This window comes from Delphinus delphis, chromosome 13 (assembly GCF_949987515.2).
Source record: "Delphinus delphis chromosome 13, mDelDel1.2, whole genome shotgun sequence".
NCBI lineage: Eukaryota > Metazoa > Chordata > Mammalia > Artiodactyla > Delphinidae > Delphinus > Delphinus delphis.
Genome location: NC_082695.1, coordinates 1,546,647 through 1,572,425, shown reverse-complemented (window position 1 = coordinate 1,572,425; position 25,779 = coordinate 1,546,647). Strand labels below are relative to the sequence as shown.

The following is a 25,779-nucleotide window of genomic DNA, read 5'->3' as shown; positions in this document are numbered from 1 at the left end:
GTCTATAGCTGAAAAAAAACCAAAAATAAAAACACTAATTTGAAAAGATACATACACCCCAATGTTCATAGCAGCACTATTTACGATCGTCAAGGTATGGAAGTACCTAAGAGTCCATCAAAAGATGAATGGATAAGGAAGATGTGTTCCATATATACAATGGAATACTACTCAGCCATAAAAAGAATGAAAATTTGCCATTTGCAATAACATGGATGGACTTGGAGGGCATTGTGCTAAGTGAAATAAGTCAGACAGAGAAAGACACATACTGTCTGATGTCACTTATATATGGAATCTAAAAAATACAACAAACTAGTGAATACAACAAAGAAGAAACAGAGTCACAGATACAGAGAACAAACTAGCGGTTACCAGTGCGGAGAGGGAAGTGGGGAGGGTCAATATAGGGGTAGAGGGAAAAAAAAGGGGGAAAAACGGCACATAGCAGTGTCCTGGAGGGTCTGGTCCTGCCCGGGGCCAAGGAAGCCTCGCTGAGACTGGGCAGGGGTCACCAGCAGGTTCTTACGTGTATTTTCGATTCTGTGGGGTTTGCACATCGCACACTGCAGTTCCCCTGCTAATGACCTTCTGTGGCTCTGAATGGCTGCAGCCACAGGGCTGTCTGGGACTGAGCGTGAGGGTCACAGCAGGCTGAGACACGAGGAGGGGGCAGAATAGGCAGCCTCTGTCCAGCTTCTAGTGGTTCTCAGGTTCAGGTGCCTCACCTGAAGGGCTTGTGAAAATCCAGAGGCCGTCCTCACCCCCAGAGTTTCTGATTCTGTGCTGGGGCCCAGGGGTGGCCTGGGGTGATGCTGAGGCTGCTGTGAGGACCACTCTTTGAAAACCGTCCTCAGCATTGAACGTGGGATGGGGTGCCAGCCGGGGTGGCCCAGGTGGCATGTTGATGAGGTCAGGCGGCTCGGACACAGCCTAAAAACAGGGTGAGGAAAAGGGAGGCTGAACCTTCTTAGGGTTTCTCCCGTGGACTTCCTTGAGCCTTTGGTTGTGTTGCTCCCTGAGCTTCCTTATAGGGTTTGAGGCTCAGGTAAGCTCAGCTCCCTGAGTACCAGGCCCCTGTCTCCTGAACCAGTGGGTGCTCAGCGAGAGGATGCCCCTGTCGGTTTCTGACCCACGCGTTCTCCTGCAGCCCAGCCCGGTGGTTGCGTGTCCGGGGACATCAGATAAGAGGTTCTTGAACTATTGATTGGGAGTCGATTAGATACCATTGAGCCCAGTCTCCTGTGGTGCCGCTGGCTTCCCAAGCTCCCTGGCAAGATTCCTGGACGAGTCTTTGCATCTCGTCGAGGCAGAGCAGCTGCTGCCAGGTGCCCTGAGCTGGCATCCCGGAAAAGCCCAGGGACGAGCGAGAATCCTAGGAACAGGGTCATTGATGGAACTGTTCACTTATTCGTTCTTTTGTCCATTGGTTCAATAAATACTTAGTAAGCGCCTGCTGCGTGCCAGACACTAGGGTAGGCACCAGGGTACAGCAGTAAACGAGATAGCTCACTGTGTGCATGCTCTAGAGAGGAAGACAGCCCACAAATAAATAAGTAAATACATAATGTGCTGCATGGAGATCAGTGCTATGAAGAAACGCGGTAAGAGGAATGGGCAGGTTGGTATTGTTTTGAGTGAGCCGGCAGGGTCTCCTGAGGAGAAGGCCGGGAGGGTGGGAGCCACGGCGTTGTCTTGGGGGAGAGCTTTGTAGAGGGAGGACACAGCAAGTGCAAAGGCCCTGAGGCGGCAGCCCTGGCGAAGGAGAGCCGGGAGAGAGATGGGGCTGGGTGACCCGCCCTCTCTGACCACAAGGGTTGCGACGGGAGGTCAAGGGCTTTGTGTATTGCCAGCCCCGTGGGGTCTTGTGGGCTGTGAGGGTGCGGCTGTCACAGCAGTTTTGGTAGCTCGGCTTCTCCAGCTGGATCATGAGGCGTGTCCATCCTCTGTCATTTCAGACTCAAAGGCAGTACATCGAGACTACCAATGAGAGCAACCGGATCTTCCTGTATTGCGCCTTCCTGGACTTCAGGTACTATCTGCGTGGGAGGGTCCCGGGGCGAGAAGGGAGCAGAGGAGGGGCGGGAGGGGGCCCAGGGTGTCCATGCTCGGTCACACGCCTGTCCAGGTTATGATCTACTTTTATTTTGTTGCTTCTTATACTCTCTTTTTCTTACTCCAGTTGGATTTTTGTGTGTATTTTTTTTTAACATCTTTACTGGAGTATAATTGCTTTGCAATGGTGTGTTAGTTTCTGCTGTATAACAAAGTGAACCAGCTATACATATACACATATCCCCATATCTCCTCCCCATTGCATCTCCCGCCCACCCTCCCTATCCCACCCCCCTAGTGTGTATTTGTGTGTATTTTTGGTACCATTTTATCTCTCCTATTGACCTCTGGTGTATACTTCCTTTTAATTTTTTGTAGTGGTTGCCCTGGGGCTTAGAGTATATATCTTTAATTCATCCGTGTCTACCTTCCAATAATATTTTATACCACCACACATGTATTCTGAGACATTACAACAATCTTTTCACAATTCTTCTTGCCCATCCTTTGCACTATTCTTGTTGTACATTTTACCTTTACAGATGCCAGAAACACACAATACATTGCTAGGATTTTTGCTTTAGAAAGTTAGTTATCCTCTAAAGCAATTCAGATCAAGAAAATAATAACTGCATATTTCCCTTCATTTTTTCCATCTCCAGCTATTTCATTTCTTTGCGTAGGTCACAGTTTCCGTCTGGTATATTCCTGTAACTTTTCTTGTAGTGTGAGTCTGCTGGCAGGAAGTTCAGCGGACTTTTATTTTTGAAAGATATTCTCACTGAGCTTAGAATTCTGGGTCGCTTTTTTTCCCTAGACTTACACTCTAACAAATGATAGAAGCAATATATCAAAACATTATTCTTTTAAAAAAGAAAACATTATAAGAAGAGCATATGTCCCATTGGACCTTTAGATCTTATCCTGATCTCTCCTCTTGCCTGTAGTAGCCACAGTGGGGAGATTTTTGTGTGTATTTTTTGATAATTTATGCATGTTTTATATTTATGTTCTTGGGAAATGTATGGTGTTGTTTAGTTCCATGTTTCTTGCATCATTCCACCATCCTTATTTTGTGTTCTGCCCACATCTCTTTTCACTGATACGTAGTATTTTTTTCATATTTATATACACACATTCCATTTATGCTCGTGAAAGAACAGTTTTCTGCTCAGATGCCAACTTCCTAGATCACAGGGTAAGACACGTATTTTCCTGTTATTTGCTATCTCCTGACCTGGCTGCCATGGCAGATCTATTTACTCACAAGTCGGGAACCAGGCTTCTTGTTTCCACGGGTTCCCTGGGATGTGGGTCTTCACACGCACACAGAGGGGATGCCACGCGGGGCTCAGCTCCCCTGGTTAATGAAGACATCGTCACGGCTTCGTGGCTCCATTTGGGAAAATGTGACTTTCACGGTTTTTAATTCGCAGTCACTCTTGGCGCCAGCAGAGGGGACACGTTCCACCCTAGGACCACGCTCCCTGAATTCGTGCCCGCTACTTCTCAGGTCACCCTCTAATTCAAGTGTGGCCTTCATACATTCCATGGACAAAGGTCACATACAGCCCAGCAGCCGGTGTCGCTTGTTCTCGAGGGCCGGGGACAGGTTAGCCCTAACAGGTGGCAGGGCGGGGCAGGACGTGCCCATCTTTAAGGGCCTTTGATCCTGATGTTACTGGGGGGTTGCTCCTGAAAACTGGTAGGTTCGAGTGGTGCTGGCTGTGCTCTCTGGTCTCTGCTAAATGCTCCCCACCTCACTCATCACAAACGCTGCCTCTGAAGCCGCTGTCCCCGAGCCTCGGCCCTCAGGCTCAGCGCCACCCCTTAGCCTCCTCCAGACGACCCTTCCCACCTCTCCCTCGGCTTCCACGCTGCCCAAGCTCACCGAGAGCTACAACCGCACAGCATCCTCACAGGGACACCCTCTGCCTCAGGGATGAAAATAAAGATGCCGCTAGTGTGTGCTTTGTTCACAGAACTCCGCAGGAGCGCGGCAGGACTGTGTTTATCCATCCCCCCTCTGGGACGGCCACCTTTCTCGTCCGCGGCTGACATTGCCGTGAAAATGGAATGTACAGCAAAGAGAAACTAGAGCCTTTAAATTTCTCCAGCTTTATAAAAGCTTTCCCCAGGGGCCCTTGCCTTTGGCCGAAGCAAAGATTTGTCTTTGCTGATCACTCAAAGTTGCAGTTTCTGGGAAGAACCGTTTAAGCATCCTTTTTGGGAATTTGAAACTATAGAGAGATACAGGGAAGAAAATTGTAGTCGCTCATATTCTCACCGCAAGAGTGAACCACAGTTAACATTTGTGCATTTTTGCTTCATGTCATTTTTGTCTAGGTTTATACTTTAAGAAATAAAGCAAGTAATACGTCAAAACATTATCCTTTAAAAAATTATAAAAAAGTAAATATGTAAAAGACTTTTACATCTTATCCTGGTCTCTTGCCCTCTCTGTGGGGATTTTCTCAATAACTTATCTATAATTTATGGTTATGTTCATAGAAAATATACGATCTTCTTGCGTGTCACGCCCTTGCATCATTACTGTTGCATTCAACGTTGTACATGAAGTTTCTGTGTTTTATCCGTATGGATGCATGCTGCTTTTGACTGATGTATACACCCGACCACATTTTATCCAGGTCCCCGAGGTGGACATCAGGGAACTTTAAAATGTTCTCTAGTGTCACGCATCATTCAGTAAATCATACATGCTGCTTTTGACTGATGTATACACCCTACCAAATTTTATCCAGGTCCCCGAGGTGGACATCAGGGAACTTTAAAATGTTCTCTAGTGTCACGCATCATTCAGTAAATCATACATGCTGCTTTTGACTGATGTATACACCCTACCAAATTTTATCCAGGTCCCCGAGGTGGACATTAGGGAACTTTAAAATGTTCTCTAGTGTCACGCATCATTCAGTAAATACCCCAGACACATCCCTGTGCACAGAGCTCGGAATTCTCTAGAAGTGGGTTTGCTGGGTTGCAGGACCCGCACACTTCACGCTTTCTAGATTTTATTGAAGTACAGTTGATTTACAATGTTGTGTTAATTTCTTCTGTACAGCAAAGTGATTCAGTTATAGATATATATATTCTTTTCCATTATGTTTTGTCACAAGATACTGAATATAGTTCCCTGTGCTCTACAGTAGGGCCTTGTTGTTTATCCATTCTATATATAATAGCTTGCATCTACTAATCCCAAACTCCCAATCCATCCTTCCCCCAACTCCCCTCCCCCTTGGCAACCACAAGTCTGTCCTCTAGGTCTGTGAGTCTGTTTCTGTTTCATAGATATGTTCATTTGTGTTGTATTTTAGATTCCACATATAAGTGATATATGGTATTGGTCTCTGTCTTTCTGACTTAACTTCGCTTAGTATGATAATCTCTAGTTGCATCCATGTTGCTGCAAATGGCATTATTTCATTCATTTTTGTGGCTGAGTAATATTCCATTGTATATACGTGCCACATCTCCCTTATCCATTCCTCTGTCGCTGGACACTTAGGTTACTTCCATGTCTTGGCTACTGTGAACAGTGCTGCTCTGAACATTGGGATGCGTGGATCTTTCTGAATTATAGTTTTGTCTGGGTATATGCCAGCAAAGGAAACCATCAACAAAATGAAAAGACAACCTACGGAATGGGAGAGAACATTTGCAAATGATGCAACTGATGAGGGCTTAATTTCCAAAACATACAAAGGGCCCATACAACTCGATAACAACAACAACAACAATCAAAAAATGGTCAGAAAATCTACAGAGACATTTCTCCAAAGAAGACATACAGGTGGCCAGGAGACACTCCATGTTTATTGGCTGCTGGACCAGGTGTTCTGCAAAGTGATTGGGCCAGAGTGGTTATGCCGCTTTCCCCTCCCGGGAGGAAAGAGGTGCTGTTTCGTGGGCCCTGATCAACGCCAGAAACACCCTAGCCTCCTCAGCCTGGTGGTGAGGACGCTGTCTCAGCCCACGGGCCAAGGGTGGGCTTTGCTTCCCGCTGACGGTTCCTCCTGTGTCCTCAGCTCCGGAGAAGGCGTCTGGTCGAACCAGGGCTGCGCTCTCGCCGAGGGGAACCTCAGCTACTCTGTCTGCCGCTGCACACACCTCACCAACTTCGCCATCCTGATGCAGGTGGTACCGCTGGAGGTAAGCGCCAGGTGGGGAGGGCTCTTGGACTGCGAAGAGGTGCCCCCTCTCCGTCAGCCTGCAGTGGGGGCCGGGTGGCAGGTCTTCGTTGTCAGCGCCGGGGGCTTCAGCCGCAGCAGGGCAGACGGGAGCCTGCACAGGTAGGGAGGCCCGGTGGTTGGGGACCCCCACGAGGCTCCGCTTCTTTGCAGAAGCTCCTGTGCTCCAGGTTTCCTCAGCCAGCACCTGAGCAGACCCTGGGTCCCTCTCGAGGACGCACGTGCCGCCCAGGAGGTGGTCATGGCCGCGTTTTCTGTCTTGGTCACTGGGCTGTGAGACCCTCCCTGTGCCATGGGCATGTCCAGCAGAGTGAGGTCCTCGGCTATAAGCAGTGTGCCTGGATGTCCAGAGAAAGTGTTACCAGTGGTGGCATACAGCTGCATCTATGTCCAGGGTGGCCACACCGTGTCCTCGGAGCACTTCTGCTGTGAGACAGGAGACCCTGGGCTGCAGATGGGGCCCTGGACCTGTTTCTGAGGGACCTGACTTCCAGCCCCAGCGGGAGTGAGCCCTGAGGTGGGGGACGGGATTTCTGACCACCCCCTGCGTCCTTCTCTCCAAACGGGGCCAGGACGTCTATCCTCAGGTTAAGGATGGAAGAGGCCCCTCCTGGTTGGGTTTCTCTGCTTCAGAATATTTCATCTTTATTGCCTACTAGGCTTGGTCAGCACTAAGAGCTAGAGATTAACTTCTGTGGTTCAAGGGAGGCCTAGCTTGTAAGAGAAGACAGAGTGATCTTTAAAAATGCAGATGTGGGGCTTCCCTGGTGGCGCAGTGGTTAAGAACCCACCTGCCAATGCAGGGGACACGGGTTCGAGCCCTGGTCCGGGAAGATCCCACGTGCCGCGGAACAGCTAAGCCCATGCACCACAACTACTGAGGCCTGCGCTCTAGAGCCCGCGAGCCACAACTACTGAGCCCTCGAGCCACAACTACTGAGCCCGTGTGCCGCAACTCCTGAAGGCTGAGCACCTAGAGCCCGTGCTCCGCAATAAGAGAAGCCACCGCAATGAGAAACCCACGCACCTCAACGAAGAGTAGCCCCCGCTCGCTGCAACTAGAGGAAGCCCGCGTGCAGCAACGAACACCCAATGCAGCCAAAATAAATAAATAACTTACAAAAATGCAGACGCCCCGTGGTAGGATCCTCTGAGCCATGCTCAGCCCCTGACACCTGAGCGTGAGGACTTCCTTGGCTTCTGAGGCCCACGGAGAAAACTGAATTTCCTGGCGGGGGTGGGAGAGCAGGGAGTCGACGGGGCTTCTCCTAGGATCTCCTAAGACGCAGGGCGGCTCGGGCGCCTGAGACAAGCTTGGCTTCATCCCACACTGGTTTTGGATATTGAAGGTTTTTCACGACTGTGAATCTCTGGCTGCTCTTGAAGATCTGTGGTGATGCTGGGCCAGAGCTCTCACCTGAGGCAGTGGGGCTGCAGCTGGGCAGGGCCTTTCTCCTCCTGTGTCAGTGGAGCTGAGTCCTCCAGCCGCTCGGCACACCGGCCACTTGTCAGGAGGATGCTCTGACCTCCCCACTCCCGTGTGCCTGAGGGAAGGGAGGTGGCGGCTGACGGGCAATAAGATGCCCCGGGCCGGCTGAGTCTCCAGTTGCTGTATGACCTGCTCTGGCAAACCCGCCACCCGTCACGCGGCCCCGCCCTCTCAGGGTACATCCACTCTCAGGGTCTGTCTGTTTATGAACGGACTCTGTTCTCCTGAGTGTTGTAGCCCAGGCACTGCACACACTGGGCGTCAGGAAGTATTTGATGAGCCCGTGATTGCATCGGTTTTGTTAGGGAAGGTGTGGTTCTTACAGCAACACCCAGACTGCAAGCAGTATTTACCTAAGGGTTGGTTCCTTATCCACCATCATTCGACAGATACCTATCGGGTGTATCGCCAGGCCCAGAGGTTCATTTGTAAACAAGAAAAACCATGCGTTTCTGCTTTGGAGTAGTTTATATTCGAGTGGGAAAGACAGAGCATAAACAAATGAGGGGGTGAATCAGTAAGTTCAAAGAGCAGTAAGTGTAGGAAGAACCTTGGAGGGAGCGATGGAGGAGAGGGCAGGTGGGGAGGGGGACGCCTTCGGGGAGTGTGATCTGGGGGGTTGTCTCCGAGGAAGTGACATTTGAATGGCCAGCAGAGTCTTGTCTCTAGAAGGCCTGGGAGAGGAGTATTCCAGGCTGAGAAGAGCGAGTGCAGAGGGCAGGAGGGCTGATGAGGTTGGCGTATTGCGGGTGGAAGGTGGTGAGCAGGGCGCTCTTTCCATTGCAAAGCGTATCATGGATTTTACAAGCAGACTGTGGATTACTTATGGGGACTCAGGAGAGGAGTTCCTGGCGATCCCTAGGAGGACATGGGGGCTGCTCCGCCCCCCAATCCCGCGAACTCCCCGCACGGACACACGCAACACTGTCGATCTGAACAGATGACCCCCTCTGCTCTGCTCGTGAGGAAGCTTCAAGCGAGGGTGGGGTGAGCAGACTTCTCAGCAACGCCATCAGACGGAGTCGCCAGGAGTTGCTAGGTTACTCCTGGGAAAACTGACGACGCGTGAAATGAAGCCCAGCTTTTAGTTTCAGAGCAGGCAGTCCTGTCGTAGACTTGAGGGGTGCAAGCCCACCTGTCCGCCCAGCGCACCTGTTGTCCAGACAGGTGTGACCCCCCACAAACAGTCCCGGTGGGAGCGTTTTCTTGAAGGTGTGACCTTTCGGGGGCAGTTGAGTGACTGCCACCTCCTCCCTTTTCGTTTCCATCCCTCACACGTGCTCGGTCAAAGCCCTTTCTCAGGGCTTCCCTGGCAGATCGGCTTCCAATGCAGGGGATGCGGGCTCCCTCCCCGGTCAGGGAACTAAGATCCCACCTGCCACGGAGCCACAACTACTGATCTTGTGCACCTCAGCAAAAGAGACCGCGTGCTGCAAACTACAGAGCCCACGCACTCTGGAGCCCGCGCGCCACAACCAGAGAGAGAAAACCCACACGGCACAACTAGAGAGAAGCCCGTGCGCCGCAACGGAAGATCCCGCATGCCGAAACTAAGACCCGACGCAGCCAAAAAAACAGAAAAAAACACCTTTCTCTCGTTGACCTGCAGCTCTCTGATCCTAAGTCGGGGCGCACACTGGGTTGTGAACCGTTGGTAGCCGGGGAGATCAGTGCGGTGGGCCGTTGCTAGTGATTTAAAGAAGAATGAAATGAGATGACAACATAGCAGAGTGCACTGAAGTCGGGAGAGTAAGCCCCTGTTCGTGAGGCCTGAGCATCGGCTCCCCTGACTGCACGGGACGTCCGCTCTACTGGCCCGTCCACTCAGTTGCTTCCTCTGCCACCCTTGCTTATCCTAGTCCACGGGTCCTGACACCACTCATATCTCCTGGCACATCAGGCCCTGGCAGATGAGAAGCGCGGCCTCTGTGAGGCTCACCCTCCGCCTCCGTCTTCCACCCGGGGCCCCCTTCTCCTCCCTCCTGCCCGGGCCTCGGCCCTTGTGGCTCAGTCTGCAACCTTCTGGTGTCACAGGGGAGAGTTCAGCCACTCACATTAGCCCCCGGCAAAGGCACCGCCCTGCCGCCACGCAGAGCCTGTGTCAGTAGTGCCCGGAGGTCTGAGTGGTCCTGTGACCAAGCCCCCTCCTTGTCCTGTGACAAGTGGAGAAAATGAAGCCCAGAGGGCGAGGTGGCCCAGCCTGTGGTCTCTCGTCCATCCATCAGTGAATTGTTGAGTTCCAGGTGACCCCTAGGCTTTCTAGGCGTTATTCTGGGAAAATGCAGTGCTCAAGGTCCTGAGTGCGGACGGAGACGCGGCCTGTGAGGGCAAACGTGGGAGGGGCAGGCCGGAAGACAGAGGTGGCCCTGCAGCGCCTCCTGAGCGGGGGGTGACGGGTAGAGACCCCGGGGGGTGCGGGGGAGCCATGCAGACGCAGATGGAAGGGCGTCCGGGCAGAGGGGCCGTGGGTGTGAGGCCTGAGCACGAACGGCAAGGAGGCTGGTGCAGCTCCCAGGACACGTGCCGGGGAGCTTCAGACCCAAATGCCCAGGGCGCCGAGAGGCCGCAGGAGCGACGGGGGTGGAGGCCTTCGCGGAGGGTGTGGGTGTGGTGCACTGAGAGCCCCTGCCCGCTGACGGGGCAGCCGCTGCGCGTGCGGACTGGAGCTGCTCCCTCTTTGATTGAGAAAGGCTGGAGATGGGTTTTGTGCAAAACCTCTTGATTTTTAGGTGTGTCATCAGTTATCCCTTCTAGGCCACGTGTGAGAGGTGTATCCGTGGCCTGGGCCAGTCCGATGTCCGCAGCCCAGCAGCCTGAACCCCATGTGCTTAGGGACCGTCGGGTCTTGTGAAAACGCTGATCTAGGTTCCTCAGGTCTGGGTGGTTCCCTGCCCACAGGGCCCAGGCGGTGCCCAGGCACTGCTGGCCCCAGACCTCTCTCTGAATAGACCCTAGAGTCAGGCACCTTGTCTGTCAAAGTCCCGTGAAAGTGGCTGGGCCGGTGGTTACAGATTTGAAGGGCGAGTTAGGGTTAGTCTGATTCCAGACGTGTGCTCTGTAGCAGGTGATGGGACCTCGGCTGGGGGTCTGAAGGGGGGAGTGGGACAGATGGCCCTCCAGGAAGTAAGATGCAGAGGACACTGGGGAGACTGCCTCTTGGGAGAGCAGTTCCAGGGACGCAGGAAACAAGACTTGTTCTACAGTGAGCTGCAGGCAGACCGAGAGCCAGAAGAAGGGCAGGTGCTCTGTCTGCAGGCGTGGCAGCTCTGGGGTCACTGGAGGTGGGCTGTGGTCCTGGGGGTCACAGAGCAGAGTGCCTGCTGGTGACAGTGAACACAGGAAAGGCACCGTTTTGGGGTCTCTTCCCTCCTTCTGGCCTCGCCATGCGGGCCTCGCAGATGAGGGTTGGGGGACTTCCCCACGGTCACCTGGGGGCAGAGTCCGGACTTGAGCTCTGCCCTCCTGTGCAAAGCTCAGGCTGGTGGTCGCGCCCCAGGTTGGACCCTTTACCCACCGAGGACTAAACCCAGTTTCCTCTGTGACGTGGGTGGGCCTGTTGGGCAGTGGGAGTGGGCAGAGGGGCAAACGCTCAGCAGGAAGCTGTGCTTGTGCCTGTCGGTGGGGGAGGGGGCAGGAGAGGCGGCTCGGTCTAGGAAGCTGGACGACTGGGGTCACAGAGCATCTGTGATTACAGATCTGCCACCGCTCAGTGGCAACACCAGACTTAGACACAGTGGGTGTGTTCATGGAAGCAAATCATATCTACTCATCGCCAGGAAAGGTCGATTTGAAAATGGTTTAAAATTAGCTGTGCTAAAAATGAACGTTTTCATGAACGTTAAAAAAAGCAACAAGGCGGTTATCACAGGTAGATGCCAGATCTGTGGGGCTTTTGGAGAATTAATGCAAACGGTACGAACGCCTTCACCTCCCTGATGGCGTGTCGAGCCCGTGCCTTCCCGGGCTCCCGGGCGGGCTCTCTCCTCCGAGCCCGCGTTGCTTCTCCCTGCCCGTCTCTCCTGGCTCCCCTCCCACCCAGCTTCCGCCTCGGGGGTCTGCCCTTGGACCCCCGCCTCCCCGAGTGAGTCAAACAAGGGTGGGGAGAGACTGGACCGAGCCCCCCGCCTGTGTGTTACGCCCCTGGTGATGCATTTGTGTGGAATGACCTCAGATGAGAGAAGAATACGATTCGCAGCTTGGGGAGGCCGTTGCTGGGGTCTGAGAGCACACTGCTTGTGGCTCCTTCCCGGTGCCCAGCGTCTGGCGTGCGGCAGCCGCCGGCTGAACAAGTGTGTGCATGAGGTAGTCGGTTCCACACGGGAGAGCAGCTGGGAGAAATGCAGGAGCGCTCCCCCTGGATGCCCGAAAGCCCAGTGCATGCGGGTTTAGTCGGTAACCCTGACTCCCAGGCACAGGGACCAAAGGTGCACAAGAGGAGGCCGGCGGGCGCTAGAACCTCGCTCATCTCTGACGACCGACCAGCAGCGGCCGCCGGGGACCGAGGAACAGAGGCTCCCGCTGCCCGGATGCTCTGGTGGGCTCTGCTCCAGGCAGGATCCGGGGCAGGGGGCAGGCGGGTATCACCCCGGGTTTCTTGTTGAAGCAGCAGTAACCGCAGTGGCTGCCTTATGAGTGGAGTTTATAGGTAGGAAGGGAAGTCAGAGCAGGCAAGATCAGGGGCTGCCCCCTGGCTCCCTCAAGGGCTCCTTGACAGCAGCCTGGGCCTGGACGTCTGTCCTGGGAGGCGGCAGGAGCAGTGTGCCAGGACAGGTGCACCTGGGAAGGCTGGACCACAGGGGCCCCTTCACCTTCCCATCAGTCAGGGAGCCTGGGGCCGGGGGCCTGGCAGCCACAGGGAAGGAACTGTTTCCTGAGACAGAGTCACAGCCTGTGGTCTGCAGGCTGACTTTGGCCAGTGGACGTGTTTCAGTTAGCCCTTTAGTCAATATTTAATTTTTTTTAATTTATTTTATTGGACAAAATAACATTTTACAACGTTGTGTTAATTTCTGCTATACAGCAAAGTGATTCACATTCTTTTTCATATTCTTTTCCATTATGGTTTATCACAGGATATTAAATATAGTTCCCTGTGCTCTACAGTAGGACCTTGTTGTTTATCCATTCGAGATATAATAGTTTGCATCCACTAATCCCAACCTCCCACTCCATCCCTCCCCCACCCCCTTCCCCTTGGCAACCACAAGTCTGTTCTCTAGGTCTCTGTTTCTGTTTCATAGACAAGTTCATTTGTATAATATTTTAGATTCCACACATGAGTGATATCACATGGTATTTGTCTTTCTCTGTCTGACTTGTCCTAGCCATTATAAACAGTGCTGCAGTGAACACTGGTGTGCACGTATCTTTTCAAATTATAATCTTCTCCAGATATATGCCCAGTAGTGGGATTGCTGGGTCGTATGGTAGTTCTATTTTTAGTTTTTTCAGGACCCTTCATACTGTTCTCCATAGTGGCTGTATCAATTTCCATTCCCACCAACAGTGTACGAGGGTTCCTTTTTCTCCACACCCTCTCCAGCATTTGTTGTTTGTAGACTTTTTAAAATGATGGCCATTTTGCCATTTGTCAACATTTCAAAACTCAGAGATATTATCTAAAATTTTGGATTTCTGGTTTTCTTAAAAAGAAGAAGATCTGGCCACACAGAGCTTCCACTCCTGGCGGAGCAGCCCTGCTCCCTGCAGGTGGGGGTGTGCACTGCAGTTCTCCACAGTCCCCACCACTCCCTATCACCTCCCTCACCCTAACCCATTCATCATCATGTTCTCATTACTCTGCTTTTAGGAAGACAGTAAAATGCTTCTTGTTCTCTTCTCCGCTGGGAAAGTGACATACACACTAAGAGGAGCTGTTGGAAAAGGAAGGGCGATAAAGATGCCTCTTTCTGGAAGGATAGTTTCCCTTGTCCAGCATGTATGCACACTCCCGGCTGGCCTCCTGGATTTATATAAGCTGCCTCTCCGGAGGCACTGGCGTTTGTGGTCTCTGACTCAGAGGGGTCCGTGTCCTGAAGCAAACTCCAGGCTCTTCTGGGCATTTCTAAATCTAGCCGCTGGTGGGAAAGGAAGGGCACGGCTGGGGCACACCACGCCTTCCTGAGGCTGGAGCTGCAGTGCGGGGCTGGGAAGGGGGTGGTGTCCCGCCTTCATAGGAGCCCCTTCTCCATCTCTCAGGGCCCATGTCCAGTCTGGCTGATGGTTAGAGGACCCACCGGTGGCTGCCACACCCTCAGACTCTAGCTGCCAGGGAGGGGCGCAGGAGCCTAATTACAGGGCGGCCCTGGGGCTGGTGAAATGCCCCCGCTCTGAGCTGTATTTGTGGTCCTGGTGGGCGTATCGCAGACAGGCCAGGCCGGCATTTAGTCCGGTGCTGGCGAGGGCTTGATTCACCATCGGGAAGCAGGTTCTTTCCTCCAGGATCTCCAAGCGTGCGTGTCACTTAGGCAGCTTCTGATGAGTACCTCCTGTGTGTGGCTGTGTCCGCATCACTGGGGTGTGGCCAGCAGCGGCCCCACTCTGCTTCCCGGTCAGCTAGGCACTCAGTCCCTCCCCCAACACACCGCATGACCTTGAGCAAGGGCCCGCTCTGAGCGTTGGCTTCCCTGCCTGTGACGTGGGTGAGGACCCCCCTCCTCATGGAGCTGGGGGGGGGTCAGACACCTCCCAGCCCAAGTACTGAGCTCGGAGCACCCAGCCCCAGGCACCCGGCCTGACCGAGGCCGCGGTGATGTGAGCACCAGCACCCGCCTGGGATGTCCTGGCAGCGAGGAGCCTCATCAGAGAAGAGTAGGGAGGGGACTGGCATGGAGCGGGGCTGAGCCTGGGGACCACAGACCTCCCGCAGGCAGCATCAGAGCTCCGGCGGTGTCTCTCCTGCTTCTTTCATTCTTCCGGGGGACGGCAGGGCCCTGAGCCTCTAGGTGCGGAGTCAGGACTACTGTCTCCTTGTTGACGGGGGTCCTGCGGGAGGAGGGAGCTGAAAAGTCCCCTGTTTTGCCTTTATTCCCCCCCACCCAGGATGTAATGCCTCACCCTGTGCATCTGCACACGGAGGGGCCGGTCCTGAATGCCTTCCTCTTGCAGACCCAGAAAAGCCCCCGCATCACTCCTGTTCCCTGGTCCCTGCAGTTATGTAGGAAAGGGTAGCAGACAGGCTCCCGCTGGGTCCTGGGCGGTCCTCTGGGCTCTGCCTTGCACCCCAGCTCTCTCCCTTCTGCTGATTCACCAGCCAAGCCCTTCTAGGCTGTGTTCGGACCAGGAACTTCCTCTTCCCACCCGCCATCCATGTCCACGGAGTGAATCTCACCAGCCTCTCCGGAGAGCCTGGGACGGTGCTGAGTGGGGCACTTGGAGAGGTGCAGAGAGTGCCTTCCTTCCCCCCTCCTACCTCCCCTGCCCCTCCCATCTCTCTCCCTCCTGCCTCCCCCTCCCCTGCCCCTCCCATCTCTCTCTCTCTCCTCTCTCCCCCTCCCCTGCCCCTCCCATCTCTCTCCCTCCTGTCTCCCTCCAGGGCTTCCTAGGGCCCTTTCCCTGAGTCCTTGCCTTGCTGCCTCTCTGGGCTGGGCATGTTGGCTGAGCTCTGGGGCTGGGCCACTGCCTGCCATCCCCTGTCTCCCCCCTAGAGCCCCAGGCACGCAGGCATGCGACCACCTGGGACTGGTGGAAACAGGCTGAGGAGGTAGGAGCAGACATTAGGGTGCAGGAGACAGCAGCCTGGTGCGGTGGGGATATCAGCTTGGCCATGGGCCCGGCCCTGCTGTCCTGGGAACGGTGCCTCTCTGTGGGGTCAGGACTCCCCGCCGCCCCCCGCTGGCAAGTTTCATTATCCCCCAGGGTCCTCCCCCGAGACCCAGGCTGCTACTTCAGGGGAAAAGCAGCCACTGCTTCATTTCTCCTAGAATCTTCTGAGGAGCATCTGCTCTGGAGCTGTGATGGGGCTTGAGCTCCAGGGGAAGCTGACAGCGGGGTCCCCGAGGGGTCCTGTCTCAGGGCTGCCCTCAGGCTCGAGAGCTCCCTCCGTGGGGTTGGGGTGTGAGCATGGTGGCCAGGAGCGAGGATGCCGGGAATGAGCCAGGGTGGAGCTGGGGTGTCTCCATCCCGAGGATCCAAAGACTGATGTGCAGCCCCCCAGAGCAGGGGAGACAGGAGAGAGAGAGAGAGGCGAGGCAGGGGGGCCAAGGGCTCCCCAGTGCTTCGGGGTGGTCAGCTCCGGGCTGGAGGACTGAGTTGGGGATTGAAGTGTGTTATGACCCAGATCGGGTAGATTCCACATTGTTTGTCCTAAGCGTTATGGATCTCCGCATGGTGGTGGAAAAGGGCAAAGGGGAACCATCTTTGATAAGCTGCCGCCACCTGTGTCAGGGGGTGGGAAGCCCCACGGGAGCCCAAGGGCTCCTTGCCGGCCTGAGGTGAAGCCAGGGTCAGTTCCTTGGGGTGTGTTTGCTGTAAAGATGCTACAGCACGTGGGAAAAGTGCCACAACACAGAAGGCGGGGTTGAGCACGCCGGCCCCCCCCACCCCGGGTCTCCCAGGGCCTCGCCCGGAGCGGCGGCGGCTGTGTCACCGCAGGCAGTCTCCGTGTCACCCGCTCTTCCTTCGGCACAGGGCTGCGTGCGGTAAAGACTGGTGCGCTTTTGAAAGACGTATCGGTGCGTGCTGGTGACCGTCCCGTCTCTGTCTCCGCGGACCTACCGCATTCATTTTCACCGCTGCGCACCTCGCCCCGCCCACCCCGTGATTTCTCTGCGGATCGACGTCAGGTGGCGACAGTCTGGCTGCTGCGGACAATAAGTATCTGTGTGCAGACGCCCTTCCCTCCACTGTGACAGGGGACGTGCTGGGTCAAGCCGCGCGAGGCTTTAACTTTTCGCAGACGCTCGAAGCCACCGTTGATGGGGAGGGGTCTGCTCCAGCCCCGCCTCCGTGCAGAGAGTGTTGGGGTGACTGGTGTCCCCCGCAACAGAGGCTGAACGCGCTTTGCAGTCTCAGTGTTGAGTTACCGCCGTCCCACCCCCGTGTGTGAAGCTGGAGGCCACACAGCTTCCGGTTAGTGTCTTGGGGGCTGGGCTGCCCAGGGCTGGACGCAGGAGAGATCCGTTCCCCAGGACCCCAGTCTTGTCCAGGTCCCGGGCCTTTGCTCTCAGACGCACCCCTCCCCCGCTGGGCTCTGCCTCTCAGGGCTGACGGCTGCTGGCTGGCTTCCCAGGTCCCTGCCCCTTGGGGCTCTGGTAGGAGATGGGAGGGGAAGGCGGTGAGGCCCCGCGCCCACCCTCTCTCGCGAGCCTCAGGCGGCTTTCCTGGCCTTGTCTCGGCAGCCCCCCGCTGGGCAGCTCCTGCAGCCCGTGGCCCTGGCTTCCCCAGGTGACCATGGGCCAGAGCAGGTGGCTTCCTGCTGTGGTTAATTAATGCCTGGGTCGCGCCATCCTCCCTGTGGCATCTCTGTTCCCCTCTCCCCTTCGTGAGCACTGCCCTGAATTAAATTTCCAAAGCTTTGAGAGGCTAAAGCGGCTACTGTTTTCCTCGCCGGCCCCAGACCGGTACGCAAGCTGTGTGGCTGAGGGGAGGTGGTGAGGCATCCCCAGGAGCCTGTCTGGGTAACAAGGGGTGAAGGGGCTCCGTCCTCGCCCCCGCTGACTCCTTTGATGAGATAACTAGCCTGAGGAAGGCAAGTCACTGACATCTTTCGAAAGACATAGGAGCCAAGTCCTCATGCATCCCACGGGGAGAGATCCCACCCGATGCACCGCTGCAGGGCTGTGGGACGGTCTCGTACAGATGAACTTTGGACAGAAGCTCATCTCTGCCTGTCCTTGGGGCTGTGGGCTTATTTCCACCACTGGAATGTGAGATTCACCTGCAGTCTGGACTCAGCGCAGCGGGTGTGGCCGGCAGAACCTGCGGCTTGTTAAGCCCAGGGACAGTCACCACACCCCCGGCTGCCCAGGGGCTGCACGCCCCTCCTGTCCAGGGCTGAAGGAAGGCGCTGTGGCTCAGCCGCCCTGGGGGGGGGGGTGGGGTGGGTGGGGGGAAAGGCAGCTCCACCTGGATCCCAGCAGGAGCGGAGACCAGAGGCAGGACGGAGCCGGCCTGGCGAAGAGCTGGGGTTGGGTGGCAGAAGCAGAGGAAATGGAACACAGGGTCCCGGGGCAGCGGGGGCTGAGAGCATCCGCACCCGGCTGATGCAGCGAGTGGGCTGCGCGCTCAGATGTGTCCCCACTTGTCCTTCACTCTGCTCGGCCGCAGGTTCCCCTGACAACTCCCTTCCTGCCGAGCCCAGCCAATGAGAGCCAGGCACGACGTGCTGCACCTCTGCTCTCGCTCACATGCTCCTGTCGCTGCCTGTGTCACCTCCGTGGCCCCTGCTGCTGCCGTGCCCCCTCCGCCGCTGACCTCAGCTCCTGGGACAGGCCTGCTGTGTTTCCAGCTCTGCCAGTGGCCCCAGCTCCGCTCACATCACCCCTTCCCATCGTCCCTCCCACCCTACAAGGGCAGAGGCTCTTGCTGTGGCTGTTCTCTGGGGACCCTCACCATCATCTCCTTTTTCAGGGTTTCCCACACTTTTACACCTACTTCCTATGTTCAGTCCCCTCTGCTGAATCTTTCCAGAGGCGTGGACGCTCCTGACGGAGTGACTGAGGTGGTGGAGGCAGAGGTGCAGGCGGGGCTGATCCCTCGGGGGCCTTGGAGACCCTGGGAACGGTGTGGATTTCATTCTAGGTGCAGGGGTGCCCAGGAGGCGGGTCAGCTGGGAGCCATGTGTGCTGAGTGGCGACTGGCTGAAGTGGGGAGCACTGGGGGGTCCGGGGGGTATAGGAGGTTAAGGCAGAGGCTCTGGAAACTGGGGAGAAAGAGGGACGTGTGGCCACTTGTCAGCTGAGGGACCGACAGGGCTGGGTGAGCGTGGGCTCTGAGGGGAGAGGGGGGACCCAGGATGACTCTCAGGTCTGGGCCCCCCTCCCCGTCCCCCACCGATCACCTCCACCACGGCCTCTGTGTCCATCACAGCCTGGTCAGTCTCAGAACTGGCATCCTTATTTCTTCCCTCTTGTGTTTATCCGTTTATGCCTTTGCGCATGACCTGCTTTCCCCACAGTGCAAGCCCCAGGCTTGGCACACAGTGGGCGCTTAATACGTGCTTGATGCAGATGGGGGCCCAGGCCTTCTGGGGTCAGCACTGTCTTGCCGGCTGTGCGGTGTCGGGCAGTCACGTTTCCTCATCGTGATAACCAGGATGCCCACAGGCTGCTCTGCGGTTTCAGCGCCTGCATGCAGCAGGTGCCCAATAAAGGCAGCTCCGTTCTTCCCCTCTTAACCATCCTTTCCTCTGTGATGCTCCACTACCCCAGGCAGGCATTCCGATCTTTGGTTCATCTCTAGAGCATCTGGAGTTTGCCAGTCCGCTGTTAGATGCCGGGGACCCCGACACGAGCAGGACCGTCAACTCTTGTCTCCGTGGACCTCACCACTTAGAGAGCGTGCTGCTTCCAGCCCAGGAGACCCTCTCCTGTCCTCTCTGTGCACTTCCTGCTGTGTGTCGGGGCCTGTGTGAAGCCCACACCCCGTCCCGTCCAACCTCACAAGGCACAGGCTGTTTGCAGGTTACAGTGGAGCCGCGTTTAACACAGGATGCAAGTTCACTTAATACACTGACAACCCAATGGGCTGAACGTGTGTTAAAGTTATAAAGCTCTTATATAAAAAGAGAGGGAAGCAAACCCTTCAGGCAGCCAGGGTCTCTCAGATTGTCCCCCAGCGACACACACACCATTCTGCTCTGCGGGTTTGACAGCTGTTTGAAACCAGAAAGGTCTGAAGACCCCGACGTCTGCAGGCAAGTTTCTCCTGGTCCCTCCTTTGGTCTGCCTCAGTGCTATTCAGACCACTGCACAGAAGAAGGATATATGAGGTTCCTGCACGGACTGCGGGTGCTCCAGATTATGGGGGGTCTTAGGGTTCTCAAGGGTCCTTTTGATCCCCTGTCATTTTTACCTTATGGCCTCACTTTATAATTCAGGTGCCACGGAAAATGCGACCTTCCAGTCTCCTCGCCTTATGTTCTGTGTAACCATTGCAAGATGGGCTGGCCAGGACGTTAGCAAGCGGGGGCCATATCTCACTTTTTACGTGTTCCCTGTCGTGCCTGGCTTGAGGCTGGCTTTGGTTGGGTTTGGTGAAAGTTGTGATGAAGAGTTGGTTGATTGGTGGGGTTGGTTGATGGTGAGATGGGTTGATGGTTGAACTGGTTGATAATAGGGTTGGTTGATGGTTGAATTGGTTGATAATAGGGTTGGTTGATGGTTGAACTGGTTGATAATAGGGTTGGTTGATGGTTGAAGTGGTTGATAATAGGGTTGGTTGATGGTGGAGTTGACTGATGGTGGGGTTGGAAGGCATATGGTACAGGGGTGAGTAGGTGTGAGGCTAGGGCTGGACTCCCATTTATCAGAAGCTCTAGGCCGAGTGTGTATGCAGAAAACAGGGGAAGATTTCAGCTAGTGTGGCTGGCCAGGTACAGCCCTCACGCCTGGAAGCTTCTACATTGTGCAGTGAACTCTCACGTGAGCCTACTGGAAGCTCCCTACAGCTCTGTGAGTGGAGGAGGTAAACCTTATTATCTCTCTAAGAGGTATGCGAACAGTGATGTCGATTAAATTCATCTTTTATGGTGAATCAGTGGGGGAGTCAGGGGAGTAGACTTGAGGGCTGTTTCTACCCTAAAACCTTCAGCAAATACCTGTGGAAAACTATCATTCTCAGTAGTACCCTGCTGTTCTCAGAGCCGTGGTTGATGAGACAGTGGAAGTTTCAGGAACGTGATCTCTGTCCTTAAAGAGCTCACCATCTCTCTGGGAGTAAGAAGACTCTCCCGTGAAATGGGACAGTAAGTGGGACGCGTACCACTGGGGGGCTGTGGGATGTTTGGGCAGCACAGCGATGAACAGGGACGGGTAGAGCTGAGACTTCGGGGTGCGAGGACTCACGTGGAGAACTTGGGCTCAGGGCCAGACTAGGACGGGGACGTCCCAGTGGCAATGGGGTGAAGGTGTCAGGGGGCCAGGCTAGCTCCTGGATACTGACGTGTTGCTGTCCTTCACTTGCTCTCGTTTCCACTGATTATTAAGTTAATTTCAGTTAGATGAGTGCTGCAGAGGTGAACCGTAGTTTCTAAGAACGGTTGATGGTCTGTGATGCCCATAAACTCTGGTAACTGATACTTTCCTACACCTCTAGGCAGAGATCATTGCGATGGTGGGACAGGACTTTTCAGCTGTCTCATGAGACAGCAGAGAAAGGTGGCATAGTTGGTGTAATGTTAGTGATTCCTCACCTGGCTTTAGTTCTGCGTTTCTGAAAAGTATCGCTTCAAGTAACGGCACTGCCGAAGAGGTACTGTCTTCCCCTCCCCCAAAGAGTTTGAGAAATGCCAAGTTTGACGTAGCTCTCTCTATCTATATATTCAGCAGAAGTCCTGTATTCACCTCTCTCTGTCTATATAGTTACCTGAAGGACTCTCAGAAGCCTTACGTTGCTTGTATTCACCAGAAGTCTTTAAAGGCAGATAGAGAGCGCAGCTTTCCCGAAACTTATCGAAAACCAGAAACATCATTTGACAGAAGAGCAGTGACAGCATCGCTCAGGAATTAGTGTGAAGCAATACAGTGCAGGAAAGCGGCTCTAGGAGTATATTTCCATTTGCCTTCCTCAGATACATGATGGCTCAGAACACCGCTCGGCCTTTCTATCTGCAGATGGAGAACTTTAGGGTCCAGATCTTGGGATGTTGCCGAGAAGCCTGCTGCAGGAACGCACTGGTGGCCCCTCCTGTCTAGGAAGCTTGCTTTCCTGCACAGACAGGGGTTACCCATGAGGGCCCTCCCGCCCCCCTGTCCAGGGCTGCTGGGTCCAGGCTTCCACCTCCCCTGCCAGAGATTCAGCCAGGGACTGAAAGTGTTTCTTGACCCCTCATTACGTTATCAGTTCTCGGAAACCGACCGGTTGGCTCCCAGATTGTTCCCTGTGACCCACTTACGTTTCCTGGTGGGGCCTCCTGGGCCCCGCGTCCTGGACGACAGCCCTTTTCCGAACCTCAGAGTTGCCTCCTTTTGTTCCCAGTTAAGTCCCGGGGAACAGGGAAGAAGGCAGTTTACTGGAGGCCGAGGTCCCCGGCGTCCTGGCCAAGGCTGCAGGGACCCTGAGGTCTGGCGCCGGCGCCAGTGCAGAGCGAGCTCCAGGCTGGGTCTTCAATGCTGCGGGGGAGCAGGAACCGGCAGCGACCCCTGAGGGAAGCTGCGCTCCTAGGCGTGTGGCTTAGGGAGCCCGGGGTCTCTTGGATCCCAGGGTCAGATGTACATGACCTCAGAGGCCACAGCTCCTGGAGTCCTGGGTTGTGCTGCTAGGTGAGCTGTGGTTTCTGTCACCGTCCTTTGTGGCTTTGCATCCACTGGACTTACCGCGTATGTTTATGCTCTACTGGGCATCAGGGATACCAGCAGAACCCTTACATTGCGCTGAGCACTTCACATATGAAAATTCACTCCTAGGTCGTCAGCTGGGACTCGCACCGGGGCCTGTGGGTCAGGCTCTTAAGAGAACCCTGCATGCGGGGCGCAGAGGCTCGGGGCGGGCGGGCGGCCTGCGCGGGGAGCAGTGGGGGAAGGGAGGTGATGCGGTAGCAGCGCAGGGGCTGGAGGGATGTGAGTGATGGGTGGAGCCATTTGGAGCGTCTGAAACGCGCAGAACCAAGGGCCAACACCAAAGGACTGGCCCTCTGGGTGGCAACACCAGGGCGTCAGGGGGAGAGGCAGGCACTGGCGGGCACCACCAAGCCCGGACGGTCTAGTGGCTGCCTCGTGCTCAGCTTTGCATTAGCCCTGGGACCCCTTCCAGCCTGAAGCCCCGCGATCAGGCTCGGGCCACATTAACCACAGGGCCAGTCCCCCTCTAGGGCCCGGACCCCGCGGCGGCTGACTGCCTCCGCTCTGCTTCCCGCACAGCTCACGCGCGGACACCAGGTGGCGCTCTCGTCCGTCAGCTACATCGGCTGCTCGCTGTCCGTGCTCTGCCTGACCATCACGCTCGTCACCTTCGCCGTGCTATCGTGAGTCACCTTCTGCTGTCCCCCGGGTCTCCCAAGAGGTTGGGCAGCTTTGTGCAAATGTCAGTGCCAGCCCTGCCCACTTCGATTTCCCTTCTGGCACTTGTACTCGGGAGGCGGCAAATGCCGGCCCCTATGTAGAATCTGCACACGGTGTGTGACAGCTGGACGGCTGGTCCTCGATTACCTTTTGTTTTGAAATCTGGGGCGCAGGGAGGGGGCTCTGGGCGCTGGGAAAGAGAGAGGGGAGAGGAGGTGCCGTGGAATTGGAGGGCACCCGGCTTCAGCTAACCTGGAAGGCTCTGGAAAGGTCCCCAGCCCACAAGGCTTTCTGTCTTCTGGCCAGGGGAGAGCCAGAACTGCGGACCCCCCCAAATGATATCAAAACAGCCGGCTTTGTGGGGCTGGGCTGCAGGAGGCCCCGGGGTGGGAACAGGGCTCCCTGCCGGCTGAAGCCACGTCTGGTCAGAGATTGAGGGCACCCTGCAGCCCCCCAAGTAGAGGCCGGCAGCTCAGTCCATCCGTGGCCCTTTCTGAACTGGGACAGAAAACTAAGATGAGAGCCGTGAGTCTGGGCGGACAGCTGACTGAGCGCTGCTCGCACACTCCCCTCCGAGCTGCTGGGCCTCAGAGGAGGGCGTTCTCCCCACACCTGGATGGGCCCGCTCTCCGGGGACGCGTGGGAGTTTATCTGCCCCTCTTCCTCCACTCCTGGGGTTCCTCCTGGGGGTTCCCAGGTTTGGTTGGCGGGGGGCTGAGGCTGTCAGCTTCCCCGGCTCCCCCATCCCCGCTGCTGCCCACCCGGGACCCGGGCGCCCTGGGGGGTGGGGGCAGGGGTACACCCTGGACACAGGAGCTTCTGGAGGGATCCGAGCCAGGTGAGAGGAGACCGGTGCGGGTTTGGAGGGACCCCAGCCTACGCTCAGGACGTTCCTCGCTCCCCAGCTATTTGCTCAGCAGGCCAGCCCCACCCACGCGTAGTCAGCTCTGAGGACACAGCTCCGAGGACGCAGCTCTGAGGACGCAGCTGCGCCCGAGACAGATAAAAACACACCTGTCTGCGGGGGTGGGGGGCCGACAACGAGTGAGGACGCACAGGCTGGAGACACACCTTCACAGCCGCCCGAGCCCTGAGAGCAGTTCAGAGAGGAAGCGGGGCTCCTTCAGGCTCGGGAAGTTCTCTCTAACGGGAGACCTGGGAAGGGACTTCACTGCAGAGGAACGGCTGGTGCAAAGGCCCCGAGGCGGGAGCGGGCTGGGGGTCTTGGAGAGCCTCCAGGAAAAGGGGGTCTGTGAGCAGGGGAAGGGACGAGCTGAGTCAGGCAAGGATCAGGCCCTGCAGGGCCTGTGGAAGGAGCTGCGTCGTTTCCAAGGGTAACGGGGAGCCATCGAGGGTTCACAGCCGGGAGTGGCAGCATCTGGGCTTATCAAGCCCTCCCTGGTGGCCTTACCCCTACCTCTCTGCCCCCAGCTCGGTCAGCACCATCCGGAACCAGCGCTACCACATCCACGCCAACCTGTCCTGCGCCATCCTGGTGGCCCAGGTCGTGTTGCTCATCAGCTTCCACTTCGAGCCGGGCACGGTGAGTGGCCCCCTTGGTCCTGCTGGGCCCACAGCCGGCCTCCCTCCCATCCACTCCTCCCCCGAACGTCGTCAGGGGTGGTACCTTCTCCTGCTGGCTTCAGTTCAGAATTCAGACCACCGGACAGCCAGGCTCTGCTTCCTCTGGGAGAGACAGGGAAGATGACAGGTACGAGTGGCTTCCCCGCTCAGCATCAGTCTCGGTAATGCCCACACTTACGGCCCTGACCGCGTGCCGGGCGCCGTGCTGAGGGCTTACGTAGATCCACTCCGTCAATCCTCGTCACAAGCCCACGAGGTGATGCCGTGGTAACCCGCCTGCTATAGATGCCAGGTTGAGGCACGAGGGAGTTACAGCCACTCACCCAGGGTGGCCTGGTGAGCACTGACTGGGTGCTGACCTCGTGCGGTCTTGCTGCCGACACCGCCCTCTATCGCTGCTCTGACCATACACACAGCCGCACCCCCTCTGCCTGCCAAGGGCCGGCGCTCTCTGCAAAGGGTCTGTGAAGACCCAGACCCACCTTTTCTCTGCCCTTTGTATCAGGCTGGGGGTTCTCCGGGGGCCTAGGAAGTCTTAGATCTCACAGAAAGTGAAATGCTGAGACCAGATTGACCCAGGCTTGGGTGACGTGGGTTGTAAACCTGGTTGAAGGGAAGAAGAAGCAGAGATGTGCTCGCGCTACACCAGGAAGGAAGGGGAACCAAGCAGTGTAAGTCAGTTGTCCTGGGGCGCGATCACGATTGGCTAATGGAAGATGAATTCTTTATCCCATGAGGTGAGGGTCAGCAGGGCGTCTTGTCCTCCCTGCCCAGCAGGGTCCTCAGCCCACCTGCCCGTCCTGGGGCTACTGCCTAAGGAGAGATCCGCCCTCCTCTGCTCACAGGTTTGGGGGTTCAGCGAAGCATCTAAGAAGTTCCTGGCTGTGCCGTGGACAGATGAGGCCTCTGCACCAGCCTCATTCTCTCCTACTGGATGCTTTTCAAGCTCCACTGTGGATCATCACACGGGGTTTTCTTAAAATACAGATTTGGGTTCAGCTGGAATTCCTGTTTCCATCAGGTTTTCAGGTTACGCTGAGGCTGCCTGTCCAAGCCACACCGTGAGGAGTGAGCCCCCGCTGTGTGATGGCAGCAGGAGGGGAAGCGGTCCAGGCGCCCATCATGCAGATGGCGACCCCAGGGACCGGGGGAATCTCCTGTGTGTCTAAAATCCCAGGCAGGGCTCTCAGTGATCCGTCCATTGGATCACCTCTGTGGCAGACAGGACAGGTGACTGTGGTGGCCAGTCTCTGTGTGGGGAGGGGCCGCTCCCCACATG

At 56.1% G+C, this 25,779-nt stretch overlaps 1 protein-coding gene across 2 annotated transcripts in view; it reads left to right on the top strand.

The window, feature by feature from the left end:
• The window catches only part of ADGRD1 (adhesion G protein-coupled receptor D1), a 143,925-nt gene that overhangs the window by 90,419 nt on the left and 27,727 nt on the right, over positions 1-25,779 (top strand). For both annotated transcript variants that reach the window (XM_060027854.1, XM_060027853.1), the window contains 4 exons: positions 1,959-2,032; positions 6,108-6,231; positions 22,776-22,879; positions 24,348-24,459. In XM_060027854.1, coding sequence (XP_059883837.1) covers positions 1,959-2,032; positions 6,108-6,231; positions 22,776-22,879; positions 24,348-24,459 — 414 coding nt within the window. The remainder of the gene's footprint in view (positions 1-1,958; positions 2,033-6,107; positions 6,232-22,775; positions 22,880-24,347; positions 24,460-25,779) is intronic.